General features: G+C 34.7%; 2 protein-coding genes across 3 annotated transcripts; one reads left to right on the top strand and one right to left on the bottom strand.

The window, feature by feature from the left end:
- The first annotated feature begins 726 nt into the window (after positions 1-726).
- LOC106619543 (ankyrin repeat and MYND domain-containing protein 2) lies at positions 727-2,355 on the top strand. Of its 2 annotated transcripts, none has more exons than XM_036363814.2 (4): positions 727-858; positions 956-1,165; positions 1,217-1,984; positions 2,056-2,355. In XM_036363814.2, exons 2-4 carry the CDS (start codon positions 959-961, stop codon positions 2,290-2,292), a joined length of 1,212 nt encoding a protein of 403 aa, XP_036219707.1. In that variant the 5' UTR covers positions 727-858; positions 956-958; the 3' UTR covers positions 2,293-2,355. The 2 variants fall into 2 exon arrangements, with proteins under 2 accessions (XP_036219707.1, XP_036219705.1); XM_036363812.2 differs by having other exon boundaries at positions 733-885.
- A 2,094-nt stretch (positions 2,356-4,449) lies between these two features.
- LOC106619544 (T-box-containing protein TBX6L) lies at positions 4,450-8,785 on the bottom strand. Its single transcript, XM_014237676.3, has 5 exons — positions 8,430-8,785; positions 8,161-8,317; positions 6,226-6,493; positions 6,025-6,162; positions 4,450-5,434 (listed from the first exon to the last, which is right to left on the bottom strand). Exons 1-5 carry the CDS (start codon positions 8,518-8,520, stop codon positions 4,697-4,699), a joined length of 1,392 nt encoding a protein of 463 aa, XP_014093151.1. The 5' UTR covers positions 8,521-8,785; the 3' UTR covers positions 4,450-4,696.
- Positions 8,786-16,245: the final 7,460 nt, after the last annotated feature.

Here is a 16,245-nt window from a genome sequence, read left to right as displayed (position 1 = left end):
GAATGCGAACCAACGAGTACAACAGGGTTGCTCATCATTGAATCTCATTGTTCAAGTAATTGCGGTACAATAAAACATTTATTATTATATTTATTACGTAATAAACATAGTAAATCCACCGAAAGGATAGTCGCAAGCACGACGAAGTTATTGATGCAGTGAATAAAAGCAAACCGATAACTTGAATCAACAAAGCACATTAAACTATATAAATATTAATAAGAAATTTGAGCATTTTTGCTTGACGTGTTTGTCGTATATATACATTTTTTACGTTAAGTATAAAAACAGGGCTGCCCCAGAATTTTGTCATAGTGAACACCGTTACTACTCCTTTAGGTATCGCCTATCATATTTTTTTTTTTATTATATTGTTTACCTGAAAAATTTTTCATTAAGTGACAACTACCGAAACTCCAAAAATATTGAAATAATTTTCATGGAACCTAACACATGCACATGGAACATGCTTACAGAAACTCACAGAAACTTTAACAGAAATCTCTGGTAACGTATATAATATACGTTCTCTGGAACCATCTTTGCTGCACAATCCGGCAGCCCTTATAAAGTAGATCTACAAAAGTTTGCCACTTGAACAATCTGGCAACTATGAATTTGCTGACTAGTTGGTTCTGGCAATTTATCGTCGATTCGATTTACTTCTATCATTTGTGTTCGTCACAATATATTAATGAAAAAGATTGTCTTATTTCGATTATGTATAGTTCAGTCTTTGCTCAAATTTGTTATCGACAATGGACACAAATCGATAAATTTGTGATTCTTTCATTGAAATATTGAAAACATAATACTTATAAACTCTGGAGTTTTTTCACATCGTACAATTTATTTAAGGTCCTTTCAAATATATTGTACATATACGTAAGGCATTGTATAGGCCTTACCATACAAGTAATATAATTGTAAAAAAGGTATTTTGTATTAAATATAGTAAATGATGGAACCAAAAAACGAAAACAAATTAGACGAAGTGCAGAGACAGATATTTGATCGCATTGCCAAAAACGATGTAAATGGCTTTAAGCAGCTGATAACCCAACTAAAGGCGGGTGTCGATTTCGTAGATGAGGATGGGATGACTCCGCTTCAACATGCTTGTTGCAAGGGTAATAAAGAAGCAGTACAAATTTTATTAGATATGGTAAGCTCTTAAGGCAAACATTTTAACACGTGCTAATATAATATTTTTTAGGGTGCTGATATACATTTCAATAAACATGGCGCTGATTATACTCCGTTGCACTTTGCAGCTTTGTCAGGCAACACAGAAGTGTGTAGGCTTATTCTAGATGCTGGTATAAATCCAAATAGTTTGAATAGTGTTTCACGAACAGCATCACAGATGGCAGCTTTTGTTGGTAATCACTCCTGCGTGGAAACGATCAATAACTATGTTCCCCGCAAAACATTGGAGTACTATACACGGGTACAGGGTCAACAAATAGAACCACTGATACCTCCGGGAATGATGGATTTGTTTCATCAATTTGTTATAGAAATTAATTTGCACCCTGTGCGCATTGCACTAAATTTACAATCCTTAGGATTGTTAAAAAATTTGCACAGTTTGAAGAAAGCTTTGGAGTATATGTGTGAAAAGGAAATGAAGAAGACCAATAATGTTAATGAACTCATGGCTTTCAAGTTTCACTACTTTGGTTGGATTGTGTCGGAATTAATGCGTTGCGAGGAACAGTGTAAAGCCCAACGTAAGGAAAAGTTGTATGAAGTTGATGCAGGAAAGCACGATTTTGTGGAGTTATTTATAAAGCGTGTCTTAAAAGAAAACAAAATCGGTCAGCTGGATTACATAGAATTTACGCTACGCGATTGCGTGCGTGAGTTCCCTTTCAGAGATTGCACTGTGTTTCGTCTAGTTGTTTCCGAACTAGCCGCTAAAGACCCGCAACCTGCTCTAATGGTCTTTCGTAATGCTATTAACGGTCATCGTGGTTTTGCGGTAATATATTTTTATTTTCATATAGAAAAAATCTTGTTCATAATAAATTTTACTATCATATAATTTATTAGGATGATACATCATATTGCAGTTCTTGTGGTAATGAAAAACCAGACAAAAAGTGCTCAAAATGTAAACAAGTAAAATATTGTGATCGTGAATGTCAACGTTTGCATTGGTTTATGCACAAAAAGACTTGCGCCAGGCCTACCTCGAACGCTACGGCTTCGACCAGCACTTCATCCGCTAAGGAGCCAATAGATGCAGCTGAACTACATGAGGAACTTTCCAAAATTACTACTAGCTAAACGATGTGTTTATTTATACGACTAATAAATGTTTGGTACCTTTACCCGTTTATATTCACCCCATACCTGAATACATAAATTTTGGGTATATACCGTTCTTTAACGAGTTAGGCGTTCAGTTATAAAAAAATAAATAACTACTGCAAGTTTTAACTGCATACCGTTCCAAAAGTATATATTTACTTATCGCTACGATTGTCAGAAACACAAATGTGTAAAATTGAAAAGATTGAGAAATCAAGTTTGAAAGCTTGCTGCTTCCATGTTGTAACCCTACGTTCTCATGTACATATATCTTTGATATGTGCATTCCGATTTGATAAATGTATATATTATATTACTTTTGATCAAATTATTATTTACTGTGATTTTTCGTGCTAAAAAAAACTGACTACATATTCGTATAAAATTTCCAGTTTTATAGTAACGTAAGACTTGGCAGATTCAAAGTATCAATAAAACGTATTTTTACAAGTAAGGAAGGCCTAGGCTTCTTGCAAAGGATCAAATCCGGCTAAATATCTTCAGGTGTTAATATTATTAAAAATTGTAACCAAAGGATTCAACTTCATTGTTTGACGAAAACGTGAATGGATTACAATCAATTTTGGTATCTTATTAATCCCTTAGTTTTATTACTATATTTTAGCTCGCGTCAACGAATATTGTATTAAATTCATACTTAAATGAAAAATGTGATATAAACTCAACCGAAGACTTTGCTAAATCTAATATATTGAGTTGATTTAAAAACTTCGACCAAAGGATCGGAATTCATTATATTAGGGATATGAGGTTTAGATATAAGTCTAGATCGATTTTTCATATTCAGTGGTAACTTACATAATTTTTTACAAAATTTGTTCCTTCCGGTTTAAAGTTAGATGGAAAGTCGAAAATCATTATATATAATGTATTGCGGAGAGAGAAATGGAAGGGCAGATTGCATTAATTTTTCTCATTGCTCAGGTATACTTGAGATCTTATTTTCATGCAATTTTATATGTAAATATGTTATATATGTTAATATATACATATATATATATATATATATAGAGTAAAGTCAGCGGGACGTTTCAAAATCCTGAATATCAGTTATATGGCGTCTGGGTTCTTGAAAAGTTATGGTCCGATTCTGATAATTTTTGGACGTAAGATGAAATACCTTGAGGGCGCTATTTGTGCAAAGATACATCGATTGGTTTTTGATTTGAAAATTGGAAAGTGAAAGAATCGTATGGAACTTAAAATTGTTTATATGGGAAGTTGGCGTGGTTTTTTTGTATGATTTCACCTATTTTTACACTGTACTATAATGTACTTGTAAGGATAATATTACATACCGAATTTGGTTGAAATCAGTTGAGTAGGTACCGAGATATGGATTCGTCCAAATTTGATACCGGATCTTTAGTAGTTTTTAATAGAATCGTTATATGGGCCGGACTGTCATCAATTGTTACATTGTCATTAATAGATGATGATGATTGATGATTAATAGATTTCTCCTGAGCGAATTCGGTTATAATAGTTTGAATGGCTTAGGACATATATACATTAAATCTCTTTGAGGGCGGGTCACGCTTATTTTCCTAATATTTTTAGCCCACAGGTGCACTTTGCTACTGCGATCCCCTGTGCCAAATTACAGTTTTATATCTTTATTTAGAGCTTAGTTATGGCACTTTTAAAGGTTTTCGTTTAATGGCCTTTTATGGACTTGGCAGTGGTCCGATTCGCCCATACGAACTCGTCCTTTTTTTTCAATGAATGCGCATACCAAGTTTCATTAAAATATCTTACTTTTTAATTTTTACTCAAGTTTTCGCTTGTACAGACGAACAGAAAGACAGTCACTCGGAATTCAACTCGTCTCGTCATCCTGATCATTTATATATACATAACGCCATATCTATCTCGATTAGTTTTAGGTGATACAAACAACCTTTGGGTGACCAAAACTATTATACTATGTAGCAACATGTTACAAGAGTATAAAAAGAAGGAATTTAAATTGGTAATTGAGGCGCTTCAAGAAGTATTTTTAAAGAGAGAATATATGCAAAAAAACTTCCAGGTGAACAAGATATGCAGTGGCGAATCCCCCTCCAAAATCGGAGAAAGATGGTTCGGTAATAATAAAAGATTGACGAAAAATTAAATTATTTATGATTTAATTGCGATACAGATCATGCTCTGACACATGATCCTATTTACACTTTGACATTGCTCACAAGTGAGCACCAAAAATAACAAGGATTTCTTCCAAAATTTTTTTAACATATACTAATTTTTGTTATTTAATACATATGTATGTATGTACAAATTTAAATATGTGAATACCCAAATTATATGCTTCTTAGGCTAGAAGACCTTGGAACATAATTGATAAAAAACGAAATTATTAGAATGCTAAAATCGCAGATATGCTAAAGTTATTGCGCTTCGTTTGTTTCGGCTCTACTTTTTCTTCGTTATGTGTTCTGGTGGCTTCGGATAATATTGCTGCGTTGTCTGCAGTTTGTTCTTCAATTATATGCGTCATCGCAGTAGGATTTCTTAATACTGTAACTTCCGGCGTAATATTGGTAATGGGTGGAAGATGTGGATGTGGCAATCGCGAATACGGCAAGTGCATCTGTAAATTTAATTTTTGTGGCAGATGAATTAACAACGGTTCCATTTCATCCGTTGTTGAGGAGATAGGTGGATTGATCTTGGCTGCATCTGCTAAATATGTAGCGGCGGAAATACCTATGGTCGGACTATTTAAGGATTGATACTGTATAGGTTCCCTGTGGTACATTGCCATTGCCGAGTACATTGTTTCATCATATTGGGGCGGCGATATACTATCAAAGCTACGTGAACTGGTCGAGTTTACGTAAATATCATCATCGTAAGAGTCGAACGAACGGCAGCGTTTTATTGATCCTAACTCCATCCGTCCACTGCTAACGCTGATACGATCATCTTCGCTACACGCAAACGAATTTTTACAGGGACTGGATGGATTTTCCCCTATATCCTCTTCGTCGGGATTCAAGGTGCTCAGCTTGCGCTTGCAACGTGACTGGCCCGTTTCACGAAATCCTTTGGCAAAAGGATTATTATCAATCTTTAACTTTGTAATTCGATCATTCTAAAAGTGCAAATAAATTTTAAAACATGTTGTTTAATTATTTTGCGAAAATTACAGACATAGGTACGAGTATAATTGATTTGTATTTACATATAGTATGTATTAAATTTACTTTGTTTAATTTATATGTAGATATTAAAATACGCATTTCTAAGATGTTGGTTGCGTCATGCTTTGTATTTCAAATTTACTATTATATTAAAAAACAACTAAAAATCATGACAAAAATGTTTGGATGAATTTATTTAGTGCAAACTTTTTCAAAATGTGCTCATCCGAGGTATTTTCTATTATTTTAATTAAGGTACGGCAATTGCGAAAAGTCCGCATTTGTAAGTTTAATGATTTTAATCAAATTTTAAGAGCTCAGACATATATTTACATTAGACAGCAAAATTTTTACCACCTCAGTTAGTCCTAGAAATTGCTAATTAAGTAATTTGTGTTATTTTTAATACAAGAAAAGCGACTCTTCGGACCGATTCTTTTTCAACCCGTTTCCTGGAGCTAAAATATATGTCTCCTATATACATACAAATATACTCGTATATGTATCTAGACTTTTGAAATAAAACATAAAAGATACGAACCTGGTAAGCAGTAACTGCAACGAATTCTGTTTCTGGAAAAACAAAAGCCTGCTGCGGAGACCAAGGGAGCTGGGTTAAGTCTGAGGTACGGATGATGTGGAATCGAGGTTGATACTTATGCATACTGGTGAGCACAATCTGAAGATGTTAAAAAAGAATTTCAAGATTTTTTTTAAGTAATAGAAATCGCAAAACACTCACATGTCCATTGTTGTCCAGTGTATTATTGGTGAGTTTAACTTTGTTAAAAATAATGGCTTGGGATTGCCAATGAGTACCTGTGGCTGGGCTGTCAGGATGCAGAAACATTCGCTGGGGGCTCTGAGGCTCAGCTCCGCCAGCAGGTATCCAATGCGATCCAGAAAACTTAAACCGACAATCACCAATGGGAACCATTTCGAGCAAAACACAATAATTTGCTTCGTTTTCGAGACCAGAGACTGAAACACGCATTGATGGAAACATTCGCCTGTAATACAGCACAGTATTATATATGATGAAGATTGATCGATACTCAATATCGGAATAGAGAAAACACAATCACAAATTATATACTATTCATACATAAACATTGTTAATAACCATATGTAGATACATATGTATGTATGTTTTGTACTAAAAAAGGTAGCAAATCAATATATCAAATGAAACTATCATCACTCGAATGGGCCACAAAATGTAGGCGTAGTTTATGTGATTTGTGGTTTTATTTCCAAACGACGGCCTCACAACTGCGCTAAATATAGATGATTGGTTCGCGCCGGTTAACAAGTGTGTAATTATGGCATGGCAGAAGGCAGACTACCTGACAACAAAAACAAACCTTCCATGAAAATAAAAATAAAAGATCAAAATTTAAAACCACAATGGGAAAGGCCCTTCCGTCATAAAGTAGAACAGCAGGGAGTATAACGAATTGGCGCCGTGAAAATTGATTTCAATTTTAAGAACAGCGACGACGCAGCAAAGAAGAAGCAAAGCATTACCACATAAACTCCCATATTCCTTTGAACGTTTGTAGGTTTTTAGTATGTATGGAAAAAAGCACATTCTTAGCTATATATATATATATATATCAGTATATTGATGTTTATGCATAGTTAACTGATGCGCAATGCCCCTGATCATAATGGTTTGTTACCAAAACAAACAGAACATGATTAATTGGTTTGAACGTGTTGCGCTCGATGCTTTACGACTAAACTAATGATGTGGTAAAGAGGATCAACATTGGTTTTGAACTTGACGGTCACCTATGCCATTCTGTAATTAGCAACCAATATTGATCTATATACATATGTGTATGCGTGTATGGAAATGATCGTCTCAGAAGTCAGAAAATCCAACAGCTGTTTTCATTAGAGGGGTTTTTTAATTTTGGCCAATATCCATCTAGATTTGTATGCATAAACATGTATCGTTTAATCTAACTTACTACTGGTCATTTATCTGACCTGTCTATCTTATCTGTGTATAGGTACATATTTTTACTTTTAATCACAATCAGAAGACAATTCTGTTAAGAGCATGTAACAACAACAAGAATAATGAAAAGGTTAAAAGAACAAAGTGCCGTCCGTGGCTTCTGCCTATTCAGTGACCAACAAATGTGACGGTTGTATGTAATTTCATGATCACATTGGCGCCACACTAGTTACTCTCCTACCCTCATTCTTTGTAATATCTTTGAGCATAATGTATGTAGTTACTTAAATAAAGGCCTGAATATTTTGCCTTTGGACTGTATCATCGTTGCTTTCGGAAATTACCTCCCGTTGAGATTTTTACGCGTGTTAATCGTTGAGAATTGTAAGATTTGTAAATGGAACATTCATACAAAAACACTTCAATAGCTGCAAATTGTACACATGTTCAACTCTTGAAACAGAACACCCTACTCTCGATTTAAATATTATTATATGTATTATGAATTAATTTATTATAAAAACCCATAACCGCCGTGAGTAGCATCTTACATAGTCGCTATCAACACGTTTCACAGCGCTGAATTCATTTATATTCATATTTTATTTATGTTTGCACAATTATCTGCTCTGGTATGTAGTATATAGTATATAAATACATATGTATGTATGTAATAACACAGTTTGGGAATTCGAATTTCTGTACATTTACCTTCCGCTCTTTGTAATGATCATTTCCGTACCGATTCTATGAAACTGCTTCCACAGTTCGTTGTTTTCCAATTTTGCTTTTACACCAGGCAATGCCGGGCGTTGGGGAACTATTATGTGATGGGGCATATGAAAAGGGAGCATAGGTGGAAATGGATCTGTAAAGTAATAGCAAGTCCGTAATTAGATAATTAGTTGTTGCCACCACAATGATTTACAAAAAATAAACGCCGACGGTAAATTTTTTGCCGAAAATAGCTAAAACCTTACCCGGAATACGCTGCATAATTTGCTGTCTATATAATTCATGCGCGATCTGCTGTTGCATTCTCATATCCACGAACTCAGTCATGCTTAGCATTTTCACTGTTGTATTTTTGTGGTTCTATTAACTAGCACTATTTAATTATTTATTAATTCTTGTTATTTGGCCACATACAGTCACTGCTTAAATTTTAAAGTACATATTTCCATACAACTCCTTAGCTTAAGCGTTTTATTATTAATACGAGCACGTTCACTTGGAAACTAACTACTGCTAATAGCAATTCTGTCTTCGTCGGCTAAAAATTTCCGAACTGATCTTCGAACTAACATTAACACATGCTCATTTCACACTATGCCGTCACACAAGCTGCAACCTGTTTTTGTACGTACGGTTGACTGGCGATCGCCTCTCTATGCTGCTCAAAGTTGTCGATTTCTCTTTCCTTTTTCTTTTCTCTCTAGCAGTTTTGAGTTACATGTATATGTAAAGCAACGCCTGATTGGTCTTTGGACTCGTGCGTTTATTACATTTATAGTAAAAACAAGATACGACGCCGATCTCCATTTTGGAAAATTGTCAAGAACAAATATTGTATTTTCCTCTTATTTACTCAATTGAAATGTGCTCTTGCGTTTCATGACTCCTCCCATTGAACCATTGTTGTTGCTGTGTTAACACTTCATTTATTTTGACGCATGTTTGTATATACTTACATATGTAAATATGTATGTATATAAGTAGGGAAATTGATCTAAGGCGACGTTTTCAATACCTAGTCGCTTTGACTTCGTAATTGGGATCTTCTAGACAGTCGTTTCCAATTTGTATCCACAATTATTTGTGCAACTTTTCCTCAGCATTAGCTGCATCTGCGTTCAGTGCCTACCATCGGTAAAAATGCAGATTAACAATATACATATGTATACGTATTTGTGACTTTATTATTCCATCGTAAGAATAATTTGTAGTCACATAAAAATAAACCCATTAACATTAGAATATTTCACATACATATGTATGTATATGGTATTATAATACATGCATATTTTCAACATGATGTATAGGTACATACGAGGGCGGGCAAACAAGACTGTAATACTACTAACCCTTGTGTTAGTATTTTTATATTAATACATACATATGTATGTATGTACAAACATATGTAAATATGTAGAAATCTTTAAAATAAGTCGGTTAAGGTGTTTACAATGCCGGTTATACTAATTCGATTGGGTCTTAGGAACGCTATAAAGTTCTTGTTATTTATAGTTATATTTTTTTAAGAAACGCATAAAGATTTAATTAGGCATTACATATATTTAATATAAATTCTGTAAAGTCAACCAAAGAGAAGAAGAATCATTATGTTGGGGAAATAAGACATAGGGAAACGAGTAAAATAAGTAATACTTAATCCGACATTTGGCAATATGTGCATAAAGTCCACTATGCGCTAATATGCGCTAATAATCTCTTTTATATCGTGATGGAACCTCTCTTCCAGTTCCTCGCTAACAGCTCTAAGATTTTCGGGAAAAGAGTCAATTTGGGAAGCAAGAAAATGAAGCTTGACGCTCATATTGCATCTTACTTCTACGAAAGAACTCCCTGCTTCAGATTCATCCTGGATTACTTCGAATTTAAGGGCTTACAAATATTTCTTCTTTAAGTTCAGCTTCAGAAATTGCAGGAAATTTTGTGGCGCAGGTCTTTAAAGCAGTTACCTTGTTTATTTAAATCTTCGACAAACTGCTTCATCAATTCTAAATTCATGTTAATGGGAGGCAAAAGAACTAATTTTGGGTTAACTAATGCATCACGCAGCACTTTTTTTTTTGTCCTGGTACAAGTCTTACTCTGATTGGCCTGATTCTCTTTTAACGTAATGTAAATTTGGGGCTAGACTGTCTCACTCGCACAAAAAACATGGATACTTTGTGAATCCAGACAGCTGACCCAAAAGCATATATATTATTTTGAGGTCTCCACAGATTTGCCAACAATATTTGCTATGCTTTCTTTTATTTAGCAACAGCTCCAGTTCCCATACTATTCTTTCTGATAAGTATTACCCCTGTGGAACAAGACACCCTTTAAACTTCTCTTAGAAGAATCAATATAATCTCCATGATGTAGAATCATAATTGTCAGCTCCCAGTTTCATGACTAATTCAGGGATATTATTACTCTTTTTCATGATGCCTATACCACGAAAATGTGGTTCCTGAATCCAACAGATCCTAAGATTTGTGCACCATCCTTCGACAGGCCCAAGTCTCTCACTAAGTCATTTAGTTTCGCTTGAGTAAACTATTGAGGTTGTCCTAAATCAGGATTGAATACGACTTCATAGGTTTTTTCGTTTGAACTCGATTTCTGAGTTCTGAAGAGACTCAAAAATATTTGGTTCGAGCCGCAACGTCAATACCAATAAAAACAATGCGTGCTGCTATTGATCAATGGCCGAATCGTTTTAGGGTTGTGTGAAAGCAAAAGATGATCATTTCGAATTAATTTTTATTTCGCCCATTTAATGTACGAATATGCATTATTAAATAAAATTAACTTTATTAAAAAAATGATCTTAGTTTCATTTCTGTAACGGCCTGCTCTGTAACGGCTTATGGCCCTTGTAATAAAACTTATGGCCCTTATGTCAAAAATGGGTGAAATCGGGCAATACTGCCCCTAACCTCCGTGTACCTAAATAAAGATAGGCGAACTTTCGGTTGACTTTATATCGCATATATCAGAGATAAACTCCTTCTAATCACAGTATATCCTTGTGCTCAAAATCGATAAAATCGAGCTCCCATATAATTAATATACAAATTTCAAACTTCCGAACTACTGAATATACTCTATATACATAGCATAATGCCGAAAATTTGTGAAATGAGTCCATGAATTATCTCAGCTCTCGTATACTATAAGTATACTTGTGTTAGCCTAGCATTTTGAATGTTTGGCTAATTTTTGACAGCTTTTTTGCTTGGGCGCGTTTTGGTTCGTTCTCGATTTTTACTTATTATACAGTTTTATACCCACACAGGGTATATTAAGTTTGCCACGATTCTTGCATCACCCAAAAGGAGGCGTCAGAGATCCTATAAAGTATTCATATAAATGAACAATATGACAAGCTGAGTAGATTTAGCTATGACCGTCTGTCCGTCTGTATGTATATATAAGTTTTTCAGATATCGATCTGAAATTTTTCACACGTACTTTTTTTCCAAGAAGTTGATCATTTGTCATCCGACATTGGAACTGTCGATATCGGAGCTCTATAGCATATAGCTGCTATACAAACTGAACGATCTAAATCAAGGGATTGTATGGAAAACTTTTACATTTGACGAGATATCTTCACTAGAGTTAGCACGAGTTATTGTCTGAGATCATGATGCAATCTCCGGAAAAATTGTTCAAATCGGATTGCTATAGCATATAGCTGCCATACAAACTGAGCGATCATATTCAAGTTTTTGTTAGAAATCTTTTGCATTTGTGAGGGGGACTAAAGGTTTTTCTTGTCTAATATTGAGTTTTGCAATACCTGAAAATATTTTCGCATAATTTTTGTAAATTGCGAGAGTACAAGTATAACGTGTTCAATTATACTAGTACAGTAGCTGTTGTTATAATTGTTATTGACCGGGTTTAGACAATCGGAAAATTATTTGTAAGATAATGCAGACATTTTCTGCAAACATATACGAAATTTGATTAAAAAACATGGAGGAATTGAAATTGGAACAGTCCTGTTTACTATATGTATATGTACATAAACATATAAAAAGCAATTTTTGTCTGCGAAAATAGTGTTTTGATAGATAAGGTCCGAGCCGAATTATTACCCGCAATTTCTGTTTTTTCACCAAAAAACAGATTTTTTCCCAGCGAAGCGGATAAGTTCATGGTTAATATTATAAAATTATAAAAGTTTACGCTTTCTGTTAAGTGTCACAATAGTTTAAGTAACAACAACCAGGCACCACCTCATATTAACGATGTTCAGCGCCAAAAAGTTCTTGTAGAAAAGTTCGTGCAAAATGTGATCAAACGGAAGCTGCTTAACAAATTACTTTGCATTAAGTGTAGGTACATTCTTATCGTAAAGAAACACATGTCACAGCTTCTGTGCATAGGACCTCAGGCGACAATAGTGTCTTTACCACATAAAAGGGAGATCCGCAACGAGAGATAAGAGACAAACAAGCCATAAGTCCACCAAGTTCGACACATGTATGTACATCGATTGAAGTATTTTACGAGTCCTGCGGGTTTGTTCTGACTGCGCAATAATGCTGCACTGTGGCGCCACCGGTGCACAACATATCGGCTGGTTCGACGACGATAAACAATAGCGAACCGACTGTGGGCAGATCCATGGTTAACATCCATGCCACTTGACGACACATTGTACATATATATGAGTAAGCCTTTGCCCTTGTATCGGCGGATGTTTGTGATCAGCCTGATTTTATTCTCTTAATTTTATTACTAGTGGCGACACACTTGCTTATGTACACACAAACCCCTCATATATGTATGTACACTTTTATAAGTACCTACGTACATATATGAGAATTTCTGTGACAGGTAGAACACTGTTAAGCTATGGGCTAAGTAAATATTAAAAGACACCGCCTTCCCAAAATTCACACTTAACGACATTACCGCAATATGCCATGCAAAGGAAAAAAATCACTAAAGGGTCAAATGAGGACATAATGCCACTTGTCGTACGTTCTTTTCTTCTTATGTCTAAGGATCATGAACGGCCACTGTTTGCTTGTTCCCATTTTATGATGCAATTTTTTTTGTTGATATACCAATATATCTATAGAGGTATGTGTGTGTGTACTTACACATGTGTGTATGCGAATTGTTGTGTCCAGCACCTAACGCTCCAGACGGCGACATAATTGCAATAAATTTTTTAGTTTTCGTAGATTACGTCCACCCACGTTGTACGTTGGACAATTGAGCTGAAAACCTGATACGAAGCGTCACAATTCTAACAGGGCGTCTCAAAAAATACTTTTAGCAGCCTCATCTCGGATGCTCAACGAATCCGATTTATTGAGGGGCGAGTTTATTACTTTGATCATTTCTGGGAGAAAATCTGAACGTAATATTTGGAACAGTGGCGCCAAAGAGCATATGTCGTGACACGTGATCCCGATCGTACGTCAAATTAAGTTTTTAACCAAAACACTGGGAATTGAGGTTTTACAGACCATTGAAATTGAGTTCAAGCCTGAAATTAAAATATGAATATAAATGGCATTTATACTTTCTTGACTCGCAATTTGTCTGCAGTCATGAAATACTCCTTCTAAAATCAGTTTACCAACCCAGGAGAGTTCAGCGTACATATGTACATACATAAATGAATATACATACATATATATTATATATATAAAAAAAATCAAAAGCTTACTTCGAAATCACATCATTATAACATGCTCATTTCTTTAGAATACATATATATGCTGAAGAAATTAACTAAAAGAACCTAAGTACACCTTATTTCGTTCGGGTCAAGTGTGCACACCTAATGATTTAAGCGCGTACCAAACCTAAACGATAAATAATAAGGATAAAAGAACTCATGCATATAATAAATTATTTGTTGAACCAATAGTTAAAATAAGAATTAACACATAAACTTTTTACACTAAACCCAAAAAATGGTTAATGAGAATAATTTAAAACGCCCGCATTTGACCCATTTTGCAGGTGAGCCTGAGCATTCATTCCGGTGAGTTTACGCCTTATTTTATAGTTATATATTTTTAATAACAAGTTATCTTGAAGACTACATAATTTATTAATGAGAGATCGACTTATAAACTTAAAAGAACTTTTTATAACTTTAAAATTAGTTTTTAATTTTATGAAGCATATTCGTTCTTCGGAGGTTCTTTATATTGCTCCCAGTACAAAAGCGCTTCTTACCTGTGCACACTCGCTGTAGGCCGAGATTTTTGATAGATACTCAAGTAACTTTACTCACATTTTTAACTGAAGTAAATTACATATGTTCACTTGGATGTGACAATTTTAGTCAAGATGAGAAAAGTATAGTGAAGAGCCCAATTTTATATATTTTTATTTAAAAATAAATGAACGACACAATGTCGCAATCTTGTAGATAAATTAGATATTTGTTATTGCATCGTTCAGTTCCCAACGCTTGACACGACTTTCCTTTTTTGCCTTTTGTACATTCCATATATAGGCTGCGCAGATTTAGGGTGCCTGCAGAGTGGACGCTGACAGCCGAGCTGAGCGCAAATCTGACGAATGCGAGAAATAAGCTTCAAAACTGTATACGTACATTTTCATACGCTGACCTAAGCCGAGCTCAAAAGTGATCAGTGCGAGAAAACAGTTTAGAAACGTTTTCCGGTGCCGACTCGCTCTGAAATGGCGCATATATATATTCAAAAAACTTTTGCGAATAACGTCTAAAAAATTTGGACAAATGGTGAAATTCGCCAGGTTCATCCCGTTTTGTAGTTATCGATGTTTTTGATACTTTTTTTTTAATATTTAGCAAAGAGCTGGAAGCTCTCTTTTTCTGAGCAATCCATGTCTTCTTTTTTTTACGTGCATAAGCACAAAAAAGCAAGAAAAGACGTTAACTTCGGTTGCACCGAAGTTGGAATACCCTTCAAAAATAACGAAGTTTCTATACAAGAACTGGATTTTGTTGGTTCAGTTTGTATGACAGCTATATAATATAGTAGTCCGATTAAGATAGTTCAAATATTGTAGCGTTGTCTTAGAAAATACAATACAATACAAAAGATTTTCATACAAGATTGGCTATAGTGATGTGACAGTTTCCTGGGAGATTGCATCGTTGCTTTGGGAAATAATATATATCAAATTTCGTAAAGGTATTTTGTCAAATGATAAAGTTTTCCATACAAGCACTTGATTCCGATCGTTAAGTTTGTATGACAGCTATATGCTATAGTAGTCCGATATCGGCGATTTCGACCGATCAGATCGATATCTCAAAAACTGAGAGATTAGTTCACATAAGTATATACAGACAGAAAGAGGGACATCTCTAAATCAACTCAGCTCATCTTGCTGATCATTTATGTATATATTTTACAGGGTCTTATACGTTTCCTTTTGGGTGGCAAACATCGTGGCAAACTTAATATACCCCATATAACTATATTCATAGGTACCTACTTATATATAAGTATGAAACATAAACATAACTATATATTATGTACAAAAGCTTTGCCGAAATCGAAATCAACGATAACATAAGTATCGTAGTAAGGAAACATCTTCATACTAGCCCAAATCATTAACTCTTCACCAACAGTATGTTCTACTTAGTTTCAAGGTATTTAAGAAGGAGTGATTAATTGAGTATAATGTAACATAAAGTAAGTGTGGTCTCACTAAAAGTCAAAAATTTCTTTTATTTACATAACTCAGAAGCTCTAACTAATTTCCAAATTTTTTCTCTAAAGGGTAGCTGCTGTGGCTGCTGCTGCTTTTAATTTGTATACCATATATGCATATGTATGTAGTCATATGTATAAATAACTGCTTGCATTTAGGCAAAAAGATTTACAGTGATAAGTTAAATTCCAGGCGCCTCCGACCAAATTGATTGATAAAGATCTAGAGGGCAAAGAATGGATACAGCATCAAATGCATGACTGTCTGTCGGTGTAGTTAGTGGCACGGTGTTCGAAGCAGTGCATTTAGTATAATAAAACCGTCATAAACCAAAATGAGTGGTTGACGAAGTTCATGATGAGCTTCACACTGACA

The sequence above is a fragment of the Bactrocera oleae genome, chromosome 6 (assembly GCF_042242935.1).
Source record: "Bactrocera oleae isolate idBacOlea1 chromosome 6, idBacOlea1, whole genome shotgun sequence".
In the NCBI taxonomy this organism is placed as follows: Eukaryota; Metazoa; Arthropoda; class Insecta; order Diptera; family Tephritidae; genus Bactrocera; species Bactrocera oleae.
The sequence above is the reverse complement of the archived record's forward strand: the minus strand, read 5'-3'. Positions and strand labels throughout refer to the sequence as shown.